The 17,774-nt window shown below is 27.8% G+C and overlaps 1 protein-coding gene across 1 annotated transcript; it reads left to right on the forward strand.

Annotated features, from left to right (window-relative positions):
• The first annotated feature begins 702 nt into the window (after positions 1–702).
• LOC139094019 (uncharacterized) lies at positions 703–17,640 on the forward strand. Its single transcript, XM_070644889.1, has 12 exons — positions 703–1,180; positions 2,418–5,655; positions 11,901–12,022; positions 12,098–12,182; positions 12,271–12,349; positions 14,474–14,642; positions 14,728–14,886; positions 14,950–15,099; positions 15,441–15,501; positions 15,577–15,747; positions 15,816–15,879; positions 15,945–17,640. Exons 2-12 carry the CDS (start codon positions 2,945–2,947, stop codon positions 16,041–16,043), a joined length of 3,870 nt encoding a protein of 1,289 aa, XP_070500990.1. The 5' UTR covers positions 703–1,180; positions 2,418–2,944; the 3' UTR covers positions 16,044–17,640.
• The last annotated feature ends 134 nt before the right edge of the window (positions 17,641–17,774 follow it).

Below are 17,774 nucleotides of genomic sequence, written 5' to 3' on the forward strand. Positions count from 1 at the left end.
CGTGATCAAAATGTATGAGCTTTTCGGCAATATAATGTAAAATTGGCAAATACCATTTTCATACGTAATGGCAATGAACTAAGAAGAAAAGTAAAGCTGAATTTCAAAATCATATGATAAGACATTGATAATATAAATCAAATATCTTCAACATCGTGTTATCGTTTTTGATTCATAATTAAATTATGTGATTCAGAAATAAAAAGAAATTGCTAATTTTTATTGTCTGCCAATCAAAGGAATTAAGATATACAAAGTTGCAGAACACAGACACAAAGAAAAAAAGTAAATAAACACACATCGATATGAGTGTTAAAATGCATAATTTTATAAGTATTTTATATACTATATGATGGTGTTTGACAAAATCACACAATAAAAGTAAGGTTTTTGAATACTTGTGCGAATGCCGATGAGTATTCTATAAGTTTACGACAGTAGAATTCATGGAATATTTGATTTCATTGGTATTATGTTCTTAATTTTCTAACTGAAAAACGTGTTTCGCATCTTAAATTCTTTCTCTAATATATCTGGTTTTATGCTAATAAATAAATCACACTAAGTGACTGACTCTCACTAGTGTCTTTTCATGTGTACTTTTTTGCTCATGTTGCACCTACATGTGACGCTCTCTCTCTCTTTTTCTCTTTCACACACTTATTTTTTATTATTGTATGTCGCATTCAGTCTTGTTCAGTTGTCTTTGAAATCGCAACAAGTGAGCACGCTAAAATATTAATAGTTATCTTTCTCATTGTATATCAATATTAAAGTGGAAAGCATCTGCATTGAGTGACTTCTTTGTGTGTTACTTAAAGTTTACATTGGATGCTGAGCGGAATTGAATAAAAAAAAAGCTAATTGAAGAGAAGAAGAAAATAGAGTTGGCTGAAATAGACGACGAGCAAGTTATAAATATATGCTTACACACTTTTTATCTCACAAATCACGCGGGGTAGTTGGAAAAATGATCATATAAAGAAAGAGAATCTCGGATGATTCGGAATAAAATAGCAACAGAAGAGCATTTATTTCAAAGTCATCAGTTGACCATCGAAGTGAAAAGATCGATACAAAAGTTATAATATTATTTATCTTGCGGTTGTGAATTACACGTCAAATATTATTTTAAATAGTTCATATTGGAAAAAGAAAAAAAAAAAATAAAATAACATTAGTGAGTGCTTTAAAAAATAATGAAACAAAATAATAATTTTAAAGATCATTACATAATATAAAATTGTTGATCTCTCTTAATTTCTTTTCACGGATATTGTATGCTTTTAACTTAAATGTTCAATCTTAAAAAGACACTTCTGGGAATTTTTATCACTATAAATTAAATATTTATTGACATGTAGCTATTGACTGAAAAGCGAAAATTAATGTCTGCTTTTTACTATTCCCGTTACAACTTTTATATACCTTAAAGTTTTATTTTCTTCAAATAAAGCATCAGCAGCGTTCTACAAATACGTTTCTACATGAAAAAAAAGCCTTTGCTTAAAGAAAAATTACCGAAGAATATGAAACATAAAGCCACAAATATTTAATATACGAAAGGCAAAAACATAAGAAAGAAAAAAAAAAGGTTCAGATGATCTTAACAAAAAATGTATTGCAGAAACTTTTCTTCATTTGCGTGTGATATTTCTTATTTACTGCTTGGTTTATTTTAATAACCATACGAAATGGAAAAGAATCTTGTTTTTGAGAATGAAGAGAAAACATGAAGAATTTTCGCTTGAAATTTTTATTGAAATTTATTATTACAACAAAAACAAGTATGCATTCAGGCATTCATCTCAGTTTACTGGACAATTTGCATAATTAAGTACATGGCGAGGCAAAATAACAGCGCGTGAGAAAATAAATTTATGGCTGGACATACAAAAGGAGAACTTAAAAAATTCCTTTGACTTCTCTCAAATTTCTGAGAAGGAATTCGATTACTTAAAGAAATGATGAATATTTTCAGACTTATGATGTCAATTATTTTTCAATGTATGATATCAGGTTATGATATTCTTATTCTCGGTTCTCTTCATTGTTAAGATTCTTTTCCTTTACGAACATTTTAAAAAAGTTTCATCATTCGATCGTTGTAAATGGTTAAAAAAAAAATGAAGATGAAACTACTCAATCATAATGTTTTCTTTAAATATTAATAACAATATTACACACTTCTTATTATTTGTTCCCCTATGATCTTTAGTATATTTATTTACTTTACTAAAGATGTGATAATTTAAACAAAAGATGTGCGTGATTCTTAAAATTATTCATGTGTGTTTATAAATTCATTCATTTTCGTCTGTAATTATTATTTAAGAGATCACAATTTAAAATATGTGTAAAAAGAAATTTAAAATTATTATTTGTTTTAAATATCATTATTGTTTTTGTTTATACAGCCAGTCATAGAAGTAAAAAATAATCGAAGCAAGAAGAAAGAAATAATAATAACATTAATGAAAGTGAAACAGAAAAAAATAAATGTAATGCAAAAAATACAAACAACTACCATACGAGTAAAAGAAGACATGACTGCTTGTGATAAAAATCATTACAAAAAACTGTTAGTTCCACATTTACTCTTGTTGTGATCATGTATCTTGCCATTTGTATATTTAAAAATATTATGTATATGTATTTATGAACTCAGAGTAGCAAATTAATCTTGTGCAACATTTTTTTCTTCTCTTAATCATAAAATATAAATTGAAAGAAAAAAAAACTATGGTAGCGTATGAAGTGCAATTAAATAACTTGACTGATTGAAATTTAGTGCAAAAAAAGACTGTTGAAAAAAATATTGCATATATGTGAAGTAAATGGCTATTATTTCAAAAAACAAAAAATAATAATTTTCAAATAATAAACAAAGGAAAAGAAAACAATTGGAGACAGTGATATATAAAAAAAGATAATTACATTAAAAATGTCGACGAGCAGTAGCTTGCCAGTTGTTTGGTGTGCTGATAGAAATTCGGTAGATAATAAGCCGACAGCTTTCGCTCTTCAAGGCATACATTTGCAAGGAAATATAAGCGAGCAACATGTGCTCGCTGTACGTGAACTAATAAATGCAGCATCCGAAGGACGACTGCTTTTACCAGCTGATGGTGGTGTTGTTGTATTGAGCTGTGGTGTTGGGGTAGGAAGTTTAATAGTTAGTAGCGACGAGAATAGTTTAAGTGAGTTAAATAAAACAAAAGGAATTTGCGAAACTGCAAATACTACTGAAAATAATAATGATTCATCAAAAACCACAAATATGAAAAATGAAGATGAAAGAAGTCGACCTAATTTTCACATCAATACATCTAGTGAAGTATTATATGAATTTTTATGTTGCGCACGATGTATGAGTGAGGGAACTAAATGTAATGGTAAATCAAGTCAAAATTCGAAAATTATTGAAAAATATTTGGATGCAAAAGTAAATGCAGCAAGAGCAATGAGAAGAACAGCAGCAATTGGAAGTAAGCCTTTAAAATATAAAAAAAGAACAAAAATTTCGTTTAAAAGTGAAAGACGAATCTTAAAAAGAATTCAGCAGACCAATGTACTTCCAATTTATGCGACCGTTAATAAAAAAGAAAAGATAAAAAGCAGCGAAATCAAGACAACAGAATCAGAAAATGCAAAAGCAAAAAGTGACGTAATTGAAAAAACATTGACTCCCGAAGTTGTTAAAATTTCAACAGCATTTCATGAATCATTCAGAAAAACTAGTTTTGATTCAACATGTACAATAAGTTCTATGGATTCCGGATTCATGGAAATGCAAAACAAAGCTGAGATGGCAAGAAAGGGTCAAAAAGTTCAAATTTCTACTACTGAAACTGTTCAAATAAAAATTGAAGAACCTGAACAAGGTGAAGATCTAGCTCAGAATGTTGAAGAATCTGCCAATAAAGTTGAATCTTTAAATACATGGAATAGATTGACAATTCCTCAGCAATCGAGAAACCGAAGGAAATCATATGAAGAATTTAAGTCATTATTTTGTGATCAAAAAAATGCATTATCAAATGTAAATGAATCCAAAAATTCGAGTAAATCACGTCGCAAGTCATATGAAGAATTTAAGTCTGTAACAAATAGTATTAATAAAATCGATAGCTCTATATGTGATGATAATAAGCCTAATGAAAATGAATCATTAACGATTAACAAGAATAATAGTAGTAATGAAAATTTAAGTACTTTCTTCAGTCGAATGAGAAGAGGATCAAAGAGATTATCGCAAAAGCATAACTGTAAAACTTTTGTGAACAGTCCAAATAGTAATTATAATAGAAGCAGTAGTAATAATCTTAATAGTAATAAAATTAGTAATAAATCAATCAATGAGGAACAACAGCGTGATATTGCAGAATTTACTATTTATGATATTTTACGAAAAAACGAACAAAGTTCCAATAATATCAATAATATTAATTTATTAGATGCTAATAATGTGATAAAAAGAAATTATGATAAAAATCTAGAGTTGTTTGAGAATCATTGTAATGAACAAAATAAATACAATTTAAAGTCATGTGGTACAATTTACGATATTATACAAAAGCGGAATGACATCTATTCGAAAAGCTGTAAAAAGTATGATAAATATATGACATACGGAACACTCTATGAAATTCTACATAGGAAGAGTGATGAAGGTGATCAGTTTGATCGAAAACGTACTTTCTCGGAAAAATACTCCAATAAGCAACGAATTAATTATGATTACATTAAAGCTTCTTCGATAGCAAGTCAAAAAAATGCAAATATCAATAACAATAGTAATATTGGCTTATTTAAAAAAGTTAGTAGCAGCAGTAATGTCACTGACATAAGTGAAGAAAATTTAAATTCATCGAACACATCAGCAAGTGCGAGCTCATTGAAACAAGGAAGTTGCAATACGAATAATCAATTATCAATAACATCAGTTAATAGTAAGCAATTGTCAACTATTTACGATATTTTGCAAACCAAGAAATTAGATACAAGTATATCGATTCAAACAAATAACAAAAATCGTTTCTTAGTACGTAAAATAACTGAGGAAGAACTTTTTGAATTTCAAAAGGAAAGCGACAATTCTTCCAATAGCAGCAGTAGCAACGCGAATAATAATAATGATTTGAATTCTATTTCAAACAATGGAAATGTTACAAAAATTTCAGTAAATATAGAAGAAACGACATTATCATGTAATAGTGATCAAAAGAAACAAACGAAACTTAGAAGATTCTCGAATATTTTATCATATGCCCCGAAAGCTTTAAATGATTTTGATTTAAAGACGATTGATACTCATTCTGATATTGAAACCAAACCCGATATTAAAATTGATGAAATATATTCACGTTTAAATCGAATAAATACAGTTCAAATAATCGAAAATGATCGTGCTCAACAACATAAACAACACAAGACTTCTAATCTAAATCAAGCAAAATCTAAAAATGAAGGATCAATTTACAAGAGCAATTCATTAGATATGCTTTCAACAACGGAAGATAATCAAGAATTCGTTAAGCACATTCCATTGCGTAAAATATCAGTTCCAGCTCATTTGCCTCCAAAAATTCTTCCAAAGAAGAATACCAGGCGTTTATCAGAATTCACTCGAGGAGAATTCTTGAATGAAAAGTTGTAAGTAGTGTAAACGTTTAACTAACAAACTATTTAACAAATAAATTATAAAAAAAATAAAGCTTCGTGACAAGACATTTAATGTATATCTCAAATGGAGAGCCTTCTTAAATTAAACCATTAACGTCTAAAATATAATAAGATTAACGGATCTGTATAATAATAATATTGTTATGTTAATGGTAGAAAAGAAAGATGTATATCAAGATAAAGCGAGAAAAAAGAGAAGAATTTATTATTGATAAATATAGACAATGGCGTCAGGTGAGAGCGGTATGCTTTATGGAACATTAAAAATGTGATGCATGAGACGTGCACACACTTTCCAACATTCTTTAAAAATTAGAGAAATTTTTTATCTCGACGTAGTTCGTTGATGAATTTATTATTATTGGAGTAGGATACTTTATAACAGATGGGTATAAAAAATTTCTAGAAAAAAATGGTAAATAAAAATGCATCGAAAATATTTTGGAAAAAATTTCAAAAATGCACATATGTTGCATCATAGCATCATAACAATAATAAGAAGATAGCACATCTTAATTTATTTAAAATAATTTTATTACATACAAAAATTCCAAGTGATTATATGACGAATAACAGTGGGAAATTCCGTATCTTGAACTACTAGTTCCTTTTAATTTACAACTACTTCACACCCGGTCTAATTTCATATTATCTGTATTACTGATGATTAATACAGTAGTAAGAAAAAAGAGTAAATCTGAATGAACTGAATTAGCAGATTCGTACACTCAAGAAGAATTACCTTCATGTGATAATGAGAAGTACATAATACTGTGGGAAAAATTATGTAAGCGTTGAAAAATAAAGATATAAGAAAAATTATATTAAGTTCGAAATAAATGACGCAGGTGTTGATGACAATATTTAACATGATAATTTTGCATCATATTATTTTTCTGATCAATGATGCAAGTTAATAGATAAGTAATTATATTTATATTTTCCACATCTTTTTTTTTATTAATTACTTATTTGCAAAAACAAAATAAAAAAACGATTGATAATTAGTAGGTGATGTGGATGAATTGCGATGTGTCGTGATGGGGAAAAATAGAAATAACAAATAGATAATTTTACAACTGAAATGCTTAAATCAATAGTAATTAAAGATGTCGGGCTCCACATATATGCGTTTCACGGAGACAGAAGTTTAATTTCATCCATTTATTAGCAATCTTTCTCTCACTATGGTAACAGGTTAAAATTCCTTTTTCACATTTTTTCTTATTTTGTTTCACATAAACATGTTTTTTTCTTAGCCATCAATTTAGTTAGACATTTAATTATATTATGGGGTTTTATATATTTTTTCCTCTCGTTCATCTCACTCTTTTCATTAATCTATCTTTGTCTATCATAATAATTTTGTGCATTTATTGCTAATATGTCTATATTCGTAAAGTTATGTTGTTTTAACACAAATCAGCCATTCCATAATAGGATCTTCTCTTTAGTACCTCACATATATACATTTGCTGAACGTTGTCACTTTCAATTCATAAAGGTGTCAATTAAATCAGTTATTTAATGAAAGTTGTGAGCATAACGCAAAAATAGGTATCTCTCTGTTTATCTTTAACTCATAGTTTGTATCAAAATCTTCATGTCATCGTTTTTATAAGCAAATTATGATTAATAATTAAAAGACTAATTTCATACACATTAACTTTTTATAGTCGATGATCAGTAACAATCAAGATGGTGAAACTAAAATCAATTATATATCAATAAAACATGATTACGCGTATGAGTATTTTAAAATTTATGCAATGAGATAGAAAAATGATTGAGAAGATATTAAAACTTGTACGTGTTTAAATTTCAATACTGGCGCCTCGCACACCTCATTTAGTCAAATTTACCAAATGAATAAGAAATAAAAATTTAAAAATTGTCATACAAAAATGTCTTAAGCGCATTTTTTCCGCCATTCCGCTTAAGTCAATGCTAAATAAATTTTTTTAAGAAAAAAGCATTAAAAAAGAAGTTAAAGAACTCTAGAAAATAAATTATTTAACATACAATTTCAAGGAATCCTTCGTTGATTCGAAAAGATTAATACGGAAAAACCAAAGTTCAGCTGATTGTTAAAACCCATTCGAATATTTCTGCTTAATACAGAAATTTTTTATTTCTGCGAAAAAAAGTTTTAAACGGAATCAGATAAATTGATGGACACAGACATATCTCTCTTTCAATGACATACACTTATATTGAAATAAATATGCGTTCGACTAAAGTTGATGTAATGCTCACATGTTAATTTATCTTTTAATAGCTACTGTAATTTCATCTACATAAGATATAAACTAAACTGCTAATCATTAAAGTTGTCTACATATTTTCTGCATTTCTCTTCTTAAAATATAAATATGACTACAGTGTTTGTTTAATTTGTCTTCATAATGTCTTTATTAACATATTTCGCTTTGCCTTTTAAATAGGAATGCAATCTTCAAAACAATGTCAAAAATTGGTCCTAGTACGTATCTCTGTTAATATTTAGCTAGATCTCTAATGAGTAAAGAATTATTTTGACAATTTGGATTGAAATGCGTCAAGGATAAATTGAGAACCAATGTTCTATGTTAAATGTAAATTTGAAGACTGTTGTCGCTGTTATTTCATGTATTTTGGCTCATTGTTATGTGCACACGTTTTTTATTCATATTTTGTTATTTTTCTTGTTGATATTATTCATAGTAATAATTCACATAGTAGAGCTGATGACGCATACACAATGAAAAAATGTGCATTGAGTTGCAAATAGCAAATTGACAAAGAAGCAATAATCATGGACAAAAATGAAATTAAAAAGTTATAAATATATATTTTTTTCGTAACATCACGTGGAAAAAAAGGCATTTACACGAATATCATTAGTAATGGCGAAAAATCTTAATATTATTGATTTTTTATTCATGCATTGGATAGTTTTGTTTATTACATCAATAAATGCTTATATTTTCACATTGACGAACATTTTTCTCTCACTAATTGTCGCCGACGATCTGGCACGATCATTGTATAGTAGTTGATGATGAGTGTCAATAATTTCTCGGAATACAGCATGTCATAAAATTCCTTAGTGTCGGGCGCCATTCACCTCATTTTTTTCCACATTTATCAAAAAATGATGGTAACATTTTATTTGTGAAAAATAATAATTAAAATGAATAAAAAATCACGTTCAATTGATTAAGTCTATGCGGATTTATTAAATTTTTGCATAATTTGCTGCGAATTTTTCTCTCTTGAGAGAAAATAACATGATAACAAGAAATATCATTAAACTTGCAGTGTGATGTAAAAATGTATGTTTGTACGCTCATTCACATAAATTAAGATACTTTACAGTACCAATATCTAAAAATAAAACTACTGGTTTTTGATGTTGGGTGATAAAATAACGTCAATGATAACAAAATAATGCTGTAAAAATGTGATTACGGAAAAGCTCTAATATTAATAAGTCAATTCCGTAAATTCAAGTATTGTCATGAATTAATTAATGTAGTCTAGAATTTTGTTAAACTGATAAACATTTCATTATATGAATGTTCTGGCTTAATTAGTATTGTCTGTAGTATGTAGTGCGATGTATATTTCAAGGACATTTTACATTTTTAGATATGCACTTGAACACTTTTTTGGTTCACTCAAATTGCATAATTTGCTCAGTGACTCACACAAACGCACACGAAATAATTTTCAGACTTTACAGACCCTAATTTAATTGATTATTACAAAAAAGTTTAGCGACAAAATAACATAAAATTATCATATCATCATCAATGATAATGATGAATTAATAATTAAATTCAACTGCAGCAATGTAAATTTCTCAAAAGCAAAAATGTCTTCCTGAATTGAAAATCCATTACTCTACCATCATAATATGTGCGTGCCACGATGATCATCACCAAAGTATCTAATAACAACACTAAATTAGTTTATTATCCTAATAAGCAGCAATTAAATGAAATTATAAACAAAAGAGGAAGAAGAAATATAAATTTTTTGCGACTACTTATGCATTTTGTTGCATATAGAAAACGCATTCGAATGTGAATTACTTATTGCAAATAGCAATAATATTTATACACAATAGGAAAAAAAAATGTTATTAACCTTGCGAAGGCTACAATTTTTATTTTTATGATCGATACCGGTAAAAAAATATTTTATGATCATCATTTGAGGAAGTGTTTAGCTTCAGTTATTTCAGAATGACACAGACTACGAGAGTATTAATAAAAAGTGCACATGCGAAATAAGGTCGGGGACGTTCTCAGTGCTAAATAAATTTAGGGTAATAGATTTAATTAGTACTGGAATCTGTTGAGCTACTTAATGCGTTGTTATTATGTGTAGCTGCTGTAGATATTAAATGCTTCAAATGAGAGAGTAATGAAATAAAAAAATGCAGTTTGAAAGTTGTAATATTTTATCGTGTTGTTAAAGCGCATTTATGCTATCAAAATCATGACTTAATCTTCAGTTTTCAATACTAAATTGAAACATTTGTACTGCAAAGTTTACACCAATGTGAACATTTGTTAAACTACTGTCATAGGGAAATTATGATATGGAGGAAAAGAAGTGAACTTAGAAATGAGACGTCTTAATGCATCATGAATGAAATGAAAGTCTAGCATATATCGTCGCCATCGTCAGATTGTAATATTGCAGAGAATGGAATTATTATATTGATTTTAATTATAAATCACTTTAACCTAAATAACATTCTTTCATACCGTCACAATTGGAATTGCAATTCAGACTTTGTATTTATATGATTGGAACGTGCTTGAATCTTTTAATTTCTTCTCCTTTCATAATTCTTATTTACAATAATCGATATATTTTTTTATCTTAACTAAAATATCAAATTATATAGAATCAAATCTAAAAGAATGCATCGCGAATTGCATTACAATTTGTGAAGGCACCACCAGATAATTGCAAATAATCAAATATTGTAAAAAAGAGAGACTTTAAAAAATGAGAAAGTGAAGTTTAAGTAAGAAGTGTTTCAACCAACATTACCCCTTTTTTCTCCATATTTTTTTGCACCAGATAATTGTAAATAATCAAATATTGTAAAAAGAGAGACTTTAAAAAATGAGAAAGTGAAGTTTTAAGAAGTGTCTATTTTTTTGCGGTATAATTTACAATAATTATGCTACTGAACGAAATGATATATTGAACTTAATGAAATTATGTCAGATCGTATAATTATTCTATCACTCAATTTTTACAGTGCAAAAAGAAATTTAATTATATTTTATCGTTGGTTTATGTTGAGCAAAAAAATTTGCATAAAACATTGTTTACTTAACGATAATTATGTAGCATATAAAATTGAATATCACTTCACTATCAGGATTGTCTCATTTACTAATGTTTCAATCTTTTCTCTTCCATAAACTCCTAAATTGAATAAAAACGTTTTTAACAGGATGTTCATGCATAAAATCTTTTCACAACATTAACAGCCAATCACTATTATTATTTTACGTCCCGTCCCGCATTCCAAAATATCAAAAAATTTGAAGAAAGAATTTTCTCTTGTTAATATTGTAGATGATGTATAAAAAATGTCCAATAAGCTATGCTACTTTGATGTTATAATAAAAAGATAAAATTGTAAACATTCCAATAGTCGCGACGATGTAAAAAGTAAACAGTAAAAATGTAGAGAAAAGGAAATTTTAATTTATGTTAATAATTTAAGAGAGATGACTATGGTGATGCATGCATGAATGAAATTAAATGACAACAGCAGCGTCACATACAGTAGACTAATGATATGCTGGTGACTTGAGACATTCTATCGTTGATGATAAAAAAAAATCTCTATCGAATCTGAAAAATAATAATTTATTTACTGTAATTGTCTATTCATGTGTATCGGTTAATAATTGATTGATCTTTGACCTAAATGAATGAAACTTAATTTCACTTTTTTTTTCTCAAAATATTTATTGTATTATGACTTTATGTAATGTGATGGTTTAGTCAAGGTCTTGCGTTTTGGATTGAAAATATCATTGAATGATTAATTGAAGTGAATCAAAAGGGTTATTCCCAAAAAAATGTCATGTAACACTTTACTCTTACTACCGGAATCAGCACACGACTCTGTCATCGAACTAATATCTTGCATTTATATTTTTAATGTTCTAAATATTTCAAATGTCTTTCATTAACAGATGGTACTTCCGGAAGATAAAGAGAATAGAGGCAGAAAAGAAACTACTGTTACCAGAAAATGAGCATGGCGCTTTCTTAATACGTGATTCTGAAAGCCGCCACAATGACTATTCATTATCAGGTATGATGAATATATTTTTTGCACACTGAAGGAAATTAAAAAGTCATTACTGAATCAAACATTCCTTTCGTTTAGTGAGAGATGGCGATACAGTAAAACATTATCGAATTCGTCAACTAGATGAAGGAGGATTCTTCATAGCTCGTCGCACAACGTTTAGGTATGCATATATAAATTTTAATTAATTACTTTCATGACTAGTCATAATTAACATTCTTCATTTGGGTTTTGTTTGATTTGTAATACAGAACACTTCAAGAGCTTGTAGAGCACTATTCAAAAGATTCTGATGGATTGTGCGTGAATCTTTGTAAACCATGTGTACAGGTAAGAATATACAGTTGATTTCATGCGGCAATAAATTTAATAATAATATTTAAGTCACCATAGTAATTGCTGTACATAAAAGTAAATATTATTATATACATCTCATATTCTTCATCATATAATTACAAATAGTCATCATGTATATTTAAGTATTGCGTAAACCTACTTACTTTTCTTTATCACATAAGTTCATTAAATCATTCTCTTTCGCATTTTTGATTTCATTTGGTTTTTTTATGGTTTGATTTTATACATTATCTCATCAATTTTCTTGCTCTTTGTATTTTTTCAACTTTTCTTTAAAATTTTATATATTTATGGCAACATACAACATTTAAATCATTTACTGATTCTAAGGTGTGCCTGCAAATTTCTTCTAAAACTTGTTTTCTTTCTGGTTTTCCCGACATTAATAAAATGGTCGTTATTCGGTCAAATACCCAAATCAATGAACTTTCTGAAAAAAAAAAGAAATATGACAAATTTTATAAAATAATGAAATACATCATGCTGTATCACAATTTTAAATTTATTTCATCATGCTGATATATGACTTAAATTCCAGCTAAAATTTATCTCTTAGTCACGTGTACAGTAAAAGCTATATATCTTAGTAAAAAATGCATTGTGGTTTTCTATGAACAATTTATTACTATAATGTACCCCTTTGGCATGCCTTAGATGATAACACAATCAATCGGACAATGAAACAGCAAAAATCATAAACGAAAAATTAAATTAATGATATGCACATTCAATTGATTGAATTTTTCTCTTTTTCTTTTTTCCTTCCTTTTTTTCGAATAAAATTGATATTTTATTAACAAAATTAAAAATATGCAAAAAATCTCAAACATTTGATTGAAAAATTCTGATAAAAATTTGCGATAATATGTTAAAATAAATAAAACTGACTAAATTACAAAATAAATATAAAAGACGGGCGGTTACATGTTTGAGGTAGGATTATCTTTATTTCATTTTTAAAATCCAAAAAAACAAGACATATTAATTAATTTCTGTTAAGTTATTAAGTTTTTCTGTTAGTTATTCATTCTTTGTTACTCTTTTTATAGAAATGAAATTGATTGTTATAGATGTTCATTGCACCCAATATGTATTAATAATATATCTTTATATTAAATGGCTTCATTATGGTTAATTTTATTACAAAATTATTTCATGTTCATGGTATATAAAAATGATTTATTGTATTGTATAGCCATTTCATGCACAACACAAGAGAAATGTGCCAAAATTTGTACGAAATTTACTCATTAATTATACTCTGCTGCACACAAGCAACAGTATAGTACATTAAAATAAGTAATTGCATAAGTGGTATTCTAGAAAACATTAACGTTTGAACAGGTGTAAAAATTTAATTCTCGACGATTTCTAATTATCTTGAAATTTTTAACGCATGTTCCAAATTATATTTTTAATAGACTAATCGCTTCTATATCTAGTATCAGAGAATTCGCTTTCATGTCCTAAAAAGCATTTTTGCTATTTCATATTCTAAGTCATGAGGCTTTCCAAGGTTTTACTGGGGTTTAAACATTATTTCTTGTGACACTTAAAACAGATGTTTTAATACCTTGTATTCATTCTGTATCACGACAAAAACAGAAGATCGGAATGAGTTGGTATTTCAATAAAAAAAATAAGAAAAGAATTTTCCGAGACTTCCTCATTCTCCAAAACGTATTTACTGTTTCGAGGATATTCTCTTCATTTATATGTTTATAACTAAACTTATTGTTTACTGTTATTCATCGCATTCTTCCTCACCAAACATCAACAAAACGATTGAATTTTTTCCTGGTTTTTTTATCTGTTACACAAAATCTTCCCATTTAACGTTGTATCCTCCACCATTCACACGAGACATAAGTGTTGATATTAATAGCTCAGAATTTTTTTTATTATACGAGATAATTTTTCAATCTTATTTCTTCTTTCCTTTTCATTGCATGTAAATTGTAATTTTGCTATGTACACAAATACACACAAAAATATTATTATAGAGTATACGATTCTATTGAATAATTCATGATAAGATAATATTTTGTGTTTTTTTTCCTCTTTCTTTTCTTCCTCATTTTTTGTGAAATTGTGTAGATTGAGAAGCCTGTAACTGATGGCTTATCGCATCGTACACGTGATCAATGGGAAATTGATAGAAGCTCATTAAGATTTGTGAAGAAACTTGGATCTGGTCAATTCGGTGATGTATGGGAAGGTTTATGGAACAACACTACGCCAGTTGCTATCAAAACATTGAAGCCAAGTGAGTATTAGAAGAAAATAAATTTTCATTTTAAGACTTACTATTTTTTATTTTTATCTTTTTCTCTTATTTTAAATTACGATAGATACTATGGATCCTAAGGACTTTTTAGCTGAAGCACAAATAATGAAGAAATTAAGACATAGCAAATTAATTCAATTATATGCTGTATGTACACTTGAAGAACCAATTTATATTATCACCGAATTAATGAAGCACGGCTCATTATTGGAATATCTACAAGGTTTGTTTGTTTATTTATTCATCACTTGGGGTGTAGTATATAATAATGTAATATTTTAAACAGGAAAAGGACGAAACCTGAAACTTCCACAGTTGATTGATATGGCCGCCCAAATAGCTGCTGGCATGGCCTACTTAGAATCGCAAAATTATATTCATCGAGATTTAGCTGCAAGAAATGTGCTGGTTGGCGACAACAATCTTGTAAAACTTGGTAAGTCTAAATATATTTCGAAATTATTAGACCAATACTTTCAGTAACTGAACTGAACTGAAAATAATTGTGAATTTATTTCTGAAGTTTCCAAAAAAATATTTCAAGTCGTTTTAAGGGTAAATTAAAATCACAGTAAAAAATCTTCTGGGGTTTTTAATTTTCTTGTTAAATAGAACAATCCAAAGCACAAAGAATTTAAAAAAGTATTCTAGGCGTACATGCAAAAAAATGAATTGAAATTTCTTTCGCATATTTTCTATTAAAATTTCCTCAGCCATGAAATTTTTATGTGTAAACAAAAATGTGAATGGTACAATAACTTTCATTATTACTTTCAGCTGATTTTGGTCTTGCACGCTTAATTAAAGAAGACGAATATGAGGCACGTGTTGGAGCCAGGTAAATTGAATACCATATTTCGTTTTAAATTTAATATACAGCATTAGCTAATTGATAATTCATTAACACCTATAGATTTCCGATTAAATGGACAGCACCTGAAGCAGCGAATTATAGTAGATTCTCAATCAAATCAGATGTGTGGAGCTTCGGTATTTTATTAACAGAATTAGTAACATATGGACGACTTCCTTATCCTGGCATGACAAATGCTGAAGTATTAACGCAAGTAGAGCATGGATATAGGTATGCGAATCATCGTAACATCCTCTTGTCTTCTATTGATGTAATTATCTATTAATTTTTCTTCCTAGAATGCCAATGCCACCAAATTGCACACCTGCTCTTTATGAAATTATGCTCGAATGCTGGCACAAGGTAATTGATTATGATAATTTAATATTATGAGCGATTCAATAAAAATTTCCATAATTTCATTCTAGGATCCAATGAGACGACCGACATTTGAAACATTGCAATGGAAACTCGAAGATTTCTTCACAATGGACCAAAGTGATTACAAAGAAGCACAACCATACTGATTAACTGACGATGGCACGGTACAAAGCATTAGTGAAAAACGTGGTAAAAGCAAAAAGAAAAACTAAGACAAGAAATTTAGTCCGTGCTACGTGGATGTTCAACAATCATGGTATTTTATTTTAAACAAATTTTGTTTGACATTTATTTTATCATTCGAAAACAACATATATCTCCTATTCATAATATGAATTCCACTTACAATCTTTGACATGTTAAAAAAGTTATGAACAATTTTCAAAAAAAGTCAGTGTTCAGAAAGTAATTTTTAAGACGAAAAAAATAATATAGTGACGCATTTTCAATAATAGCCATTCTATTATCATTCTAGACTAATGCTAAGCGTTTATTCGGTTCCATTTAATTCCATTTTAATAATTTTCTCTTAAATAAGTAAATGACAAGGCATGACGCATTTTAAATAATTATTTTATATTTTCTATGAAGAATCCTTAATGAAAAAAAAAGATATCCAATAAGAATGAGAAGATTTTGAGAATAAATGAGCATGTAAATATTTAAAATGAAAATGAAAAAAATTGTTAGTCGCTTTATATGGTTGAAACGATAGAATGAGCTAAATGATGAATTATATATATATATAAAAAAACATGTAATTTAATTAGATAAATGACTATACCAGAAATTGATAAAAAAACAACAAAAATAAGAACATGATGAATACGAAAAGTTTAGGATTACTATGTTCTAGCTATAAATAGTTTCGATTCTCATAAGAAGCAATTTTTATATAATTAATAATGAATGCAGAAATTCATTGTAAGTAGTTTCAATAATCTAATCAATAGACAAAGGATTAAATTTAGTTTGTGGCGGTTCTTAATCGTACAATTTAAATTTAAAAAAAATGAAAAATTTTGAAACTCAAACAAGGAACATACAAAAATCATGAGAGACAAGTATATATTGCTAAGAAAAATATACATTAAATAATGCATAGAGGAACTAAAACTGTTTCATTTCATCTTCTCAATGTGTCAGTTATATACAAGATTAGCTATTTATAAGATATTTTTGGCAATAACTTAAACTACAGAGATTATAAATTATTTTTACGGTTTAAACGAGAATATCATAATAGTAATTATTTTTATTTAAATTTAATTAATTTTCATTGAGCGTGAATGAGGAGCATTTTTCATGAATAATGGATATTAATGACTTATAAAGATCAAGCATGCATTAACAGACTGATCAAAAAAGAAAAATCAATCATTTTTACATAAATATTATTAAATTTTTATAATGTCTTGATGCCATTTTTTATCTACGCTCCTCTATCGAATGTCCATTTTTATTAAGTTGAGCAAACATCTGCAAAATTTTACGTTGCATGTCCTTAATTTAATTTTTTTATTCATTTTCCTCTGTATTTTTTATCGCAATTGTTTAAAAACCATCACACAAAAATTTCTTCATTGTTTTCAAATCAGAGAGCTTTAAGCTCATCTCAATCTCAAACATTTACAAGAAATTACATTATGCTTTTATGTTTGTATTTAGTTATTATTATTTTTGTTCATACCACAAAAAAGAATGTAATGTAAGATTTAAATAAAAAAAAATCAATGTTTCCGGAGAAGATCCAAGAATATTTTATAAAAAATCAATGAATTTGAAAAGTAAATAAAAATTTTAATTAAATGTTCATGCTTTTCATTTTCTTTTTTTCCAGTTACTTCAGTTACTTTACCATAAAACCATGAAAACGC

This window comes from Chironomus tepperi, unplaced genomic scaffold (genome assembly GCF_022539635.2).
Source record: "Chironomus tepperi strain 1889 unplaced genomic scaffold, CSIRO-AGI_Ctep_v1 contig_349, whole genome shotgun sequence".
Taxonomy (NCBI): Eukaryota; Metazoa; Arthropoda; class Insecta; order Diptera; family Chironomidae; genus Chironomus; species Chironomus tepperi.

Bases quoted from the DNA above. Each gene is read 5' to 3' on its own strand.
- LOC139094019 (XM_070644889.1), top strand. From the start codon at position 2,945: ATGTCGACGAGCAGTAGCTTGCCAGTTGTTTGGTGTGCTGATAGAAAT. The intron at 12,183-12,270 runs GTATGCATATAT...TTTGTAATACAG, and splicing joins GCTCGTCGCACAACGTTTAG to AACACTTCAAGAGCTTGTAG. The intron at 15,748-15,815 runs GTATGCGAATCA...TTTTCTTCCTAG, and splicing joins CAAGTAGAGCATGGATATAG to AATGCCAATGCCACCAAATT.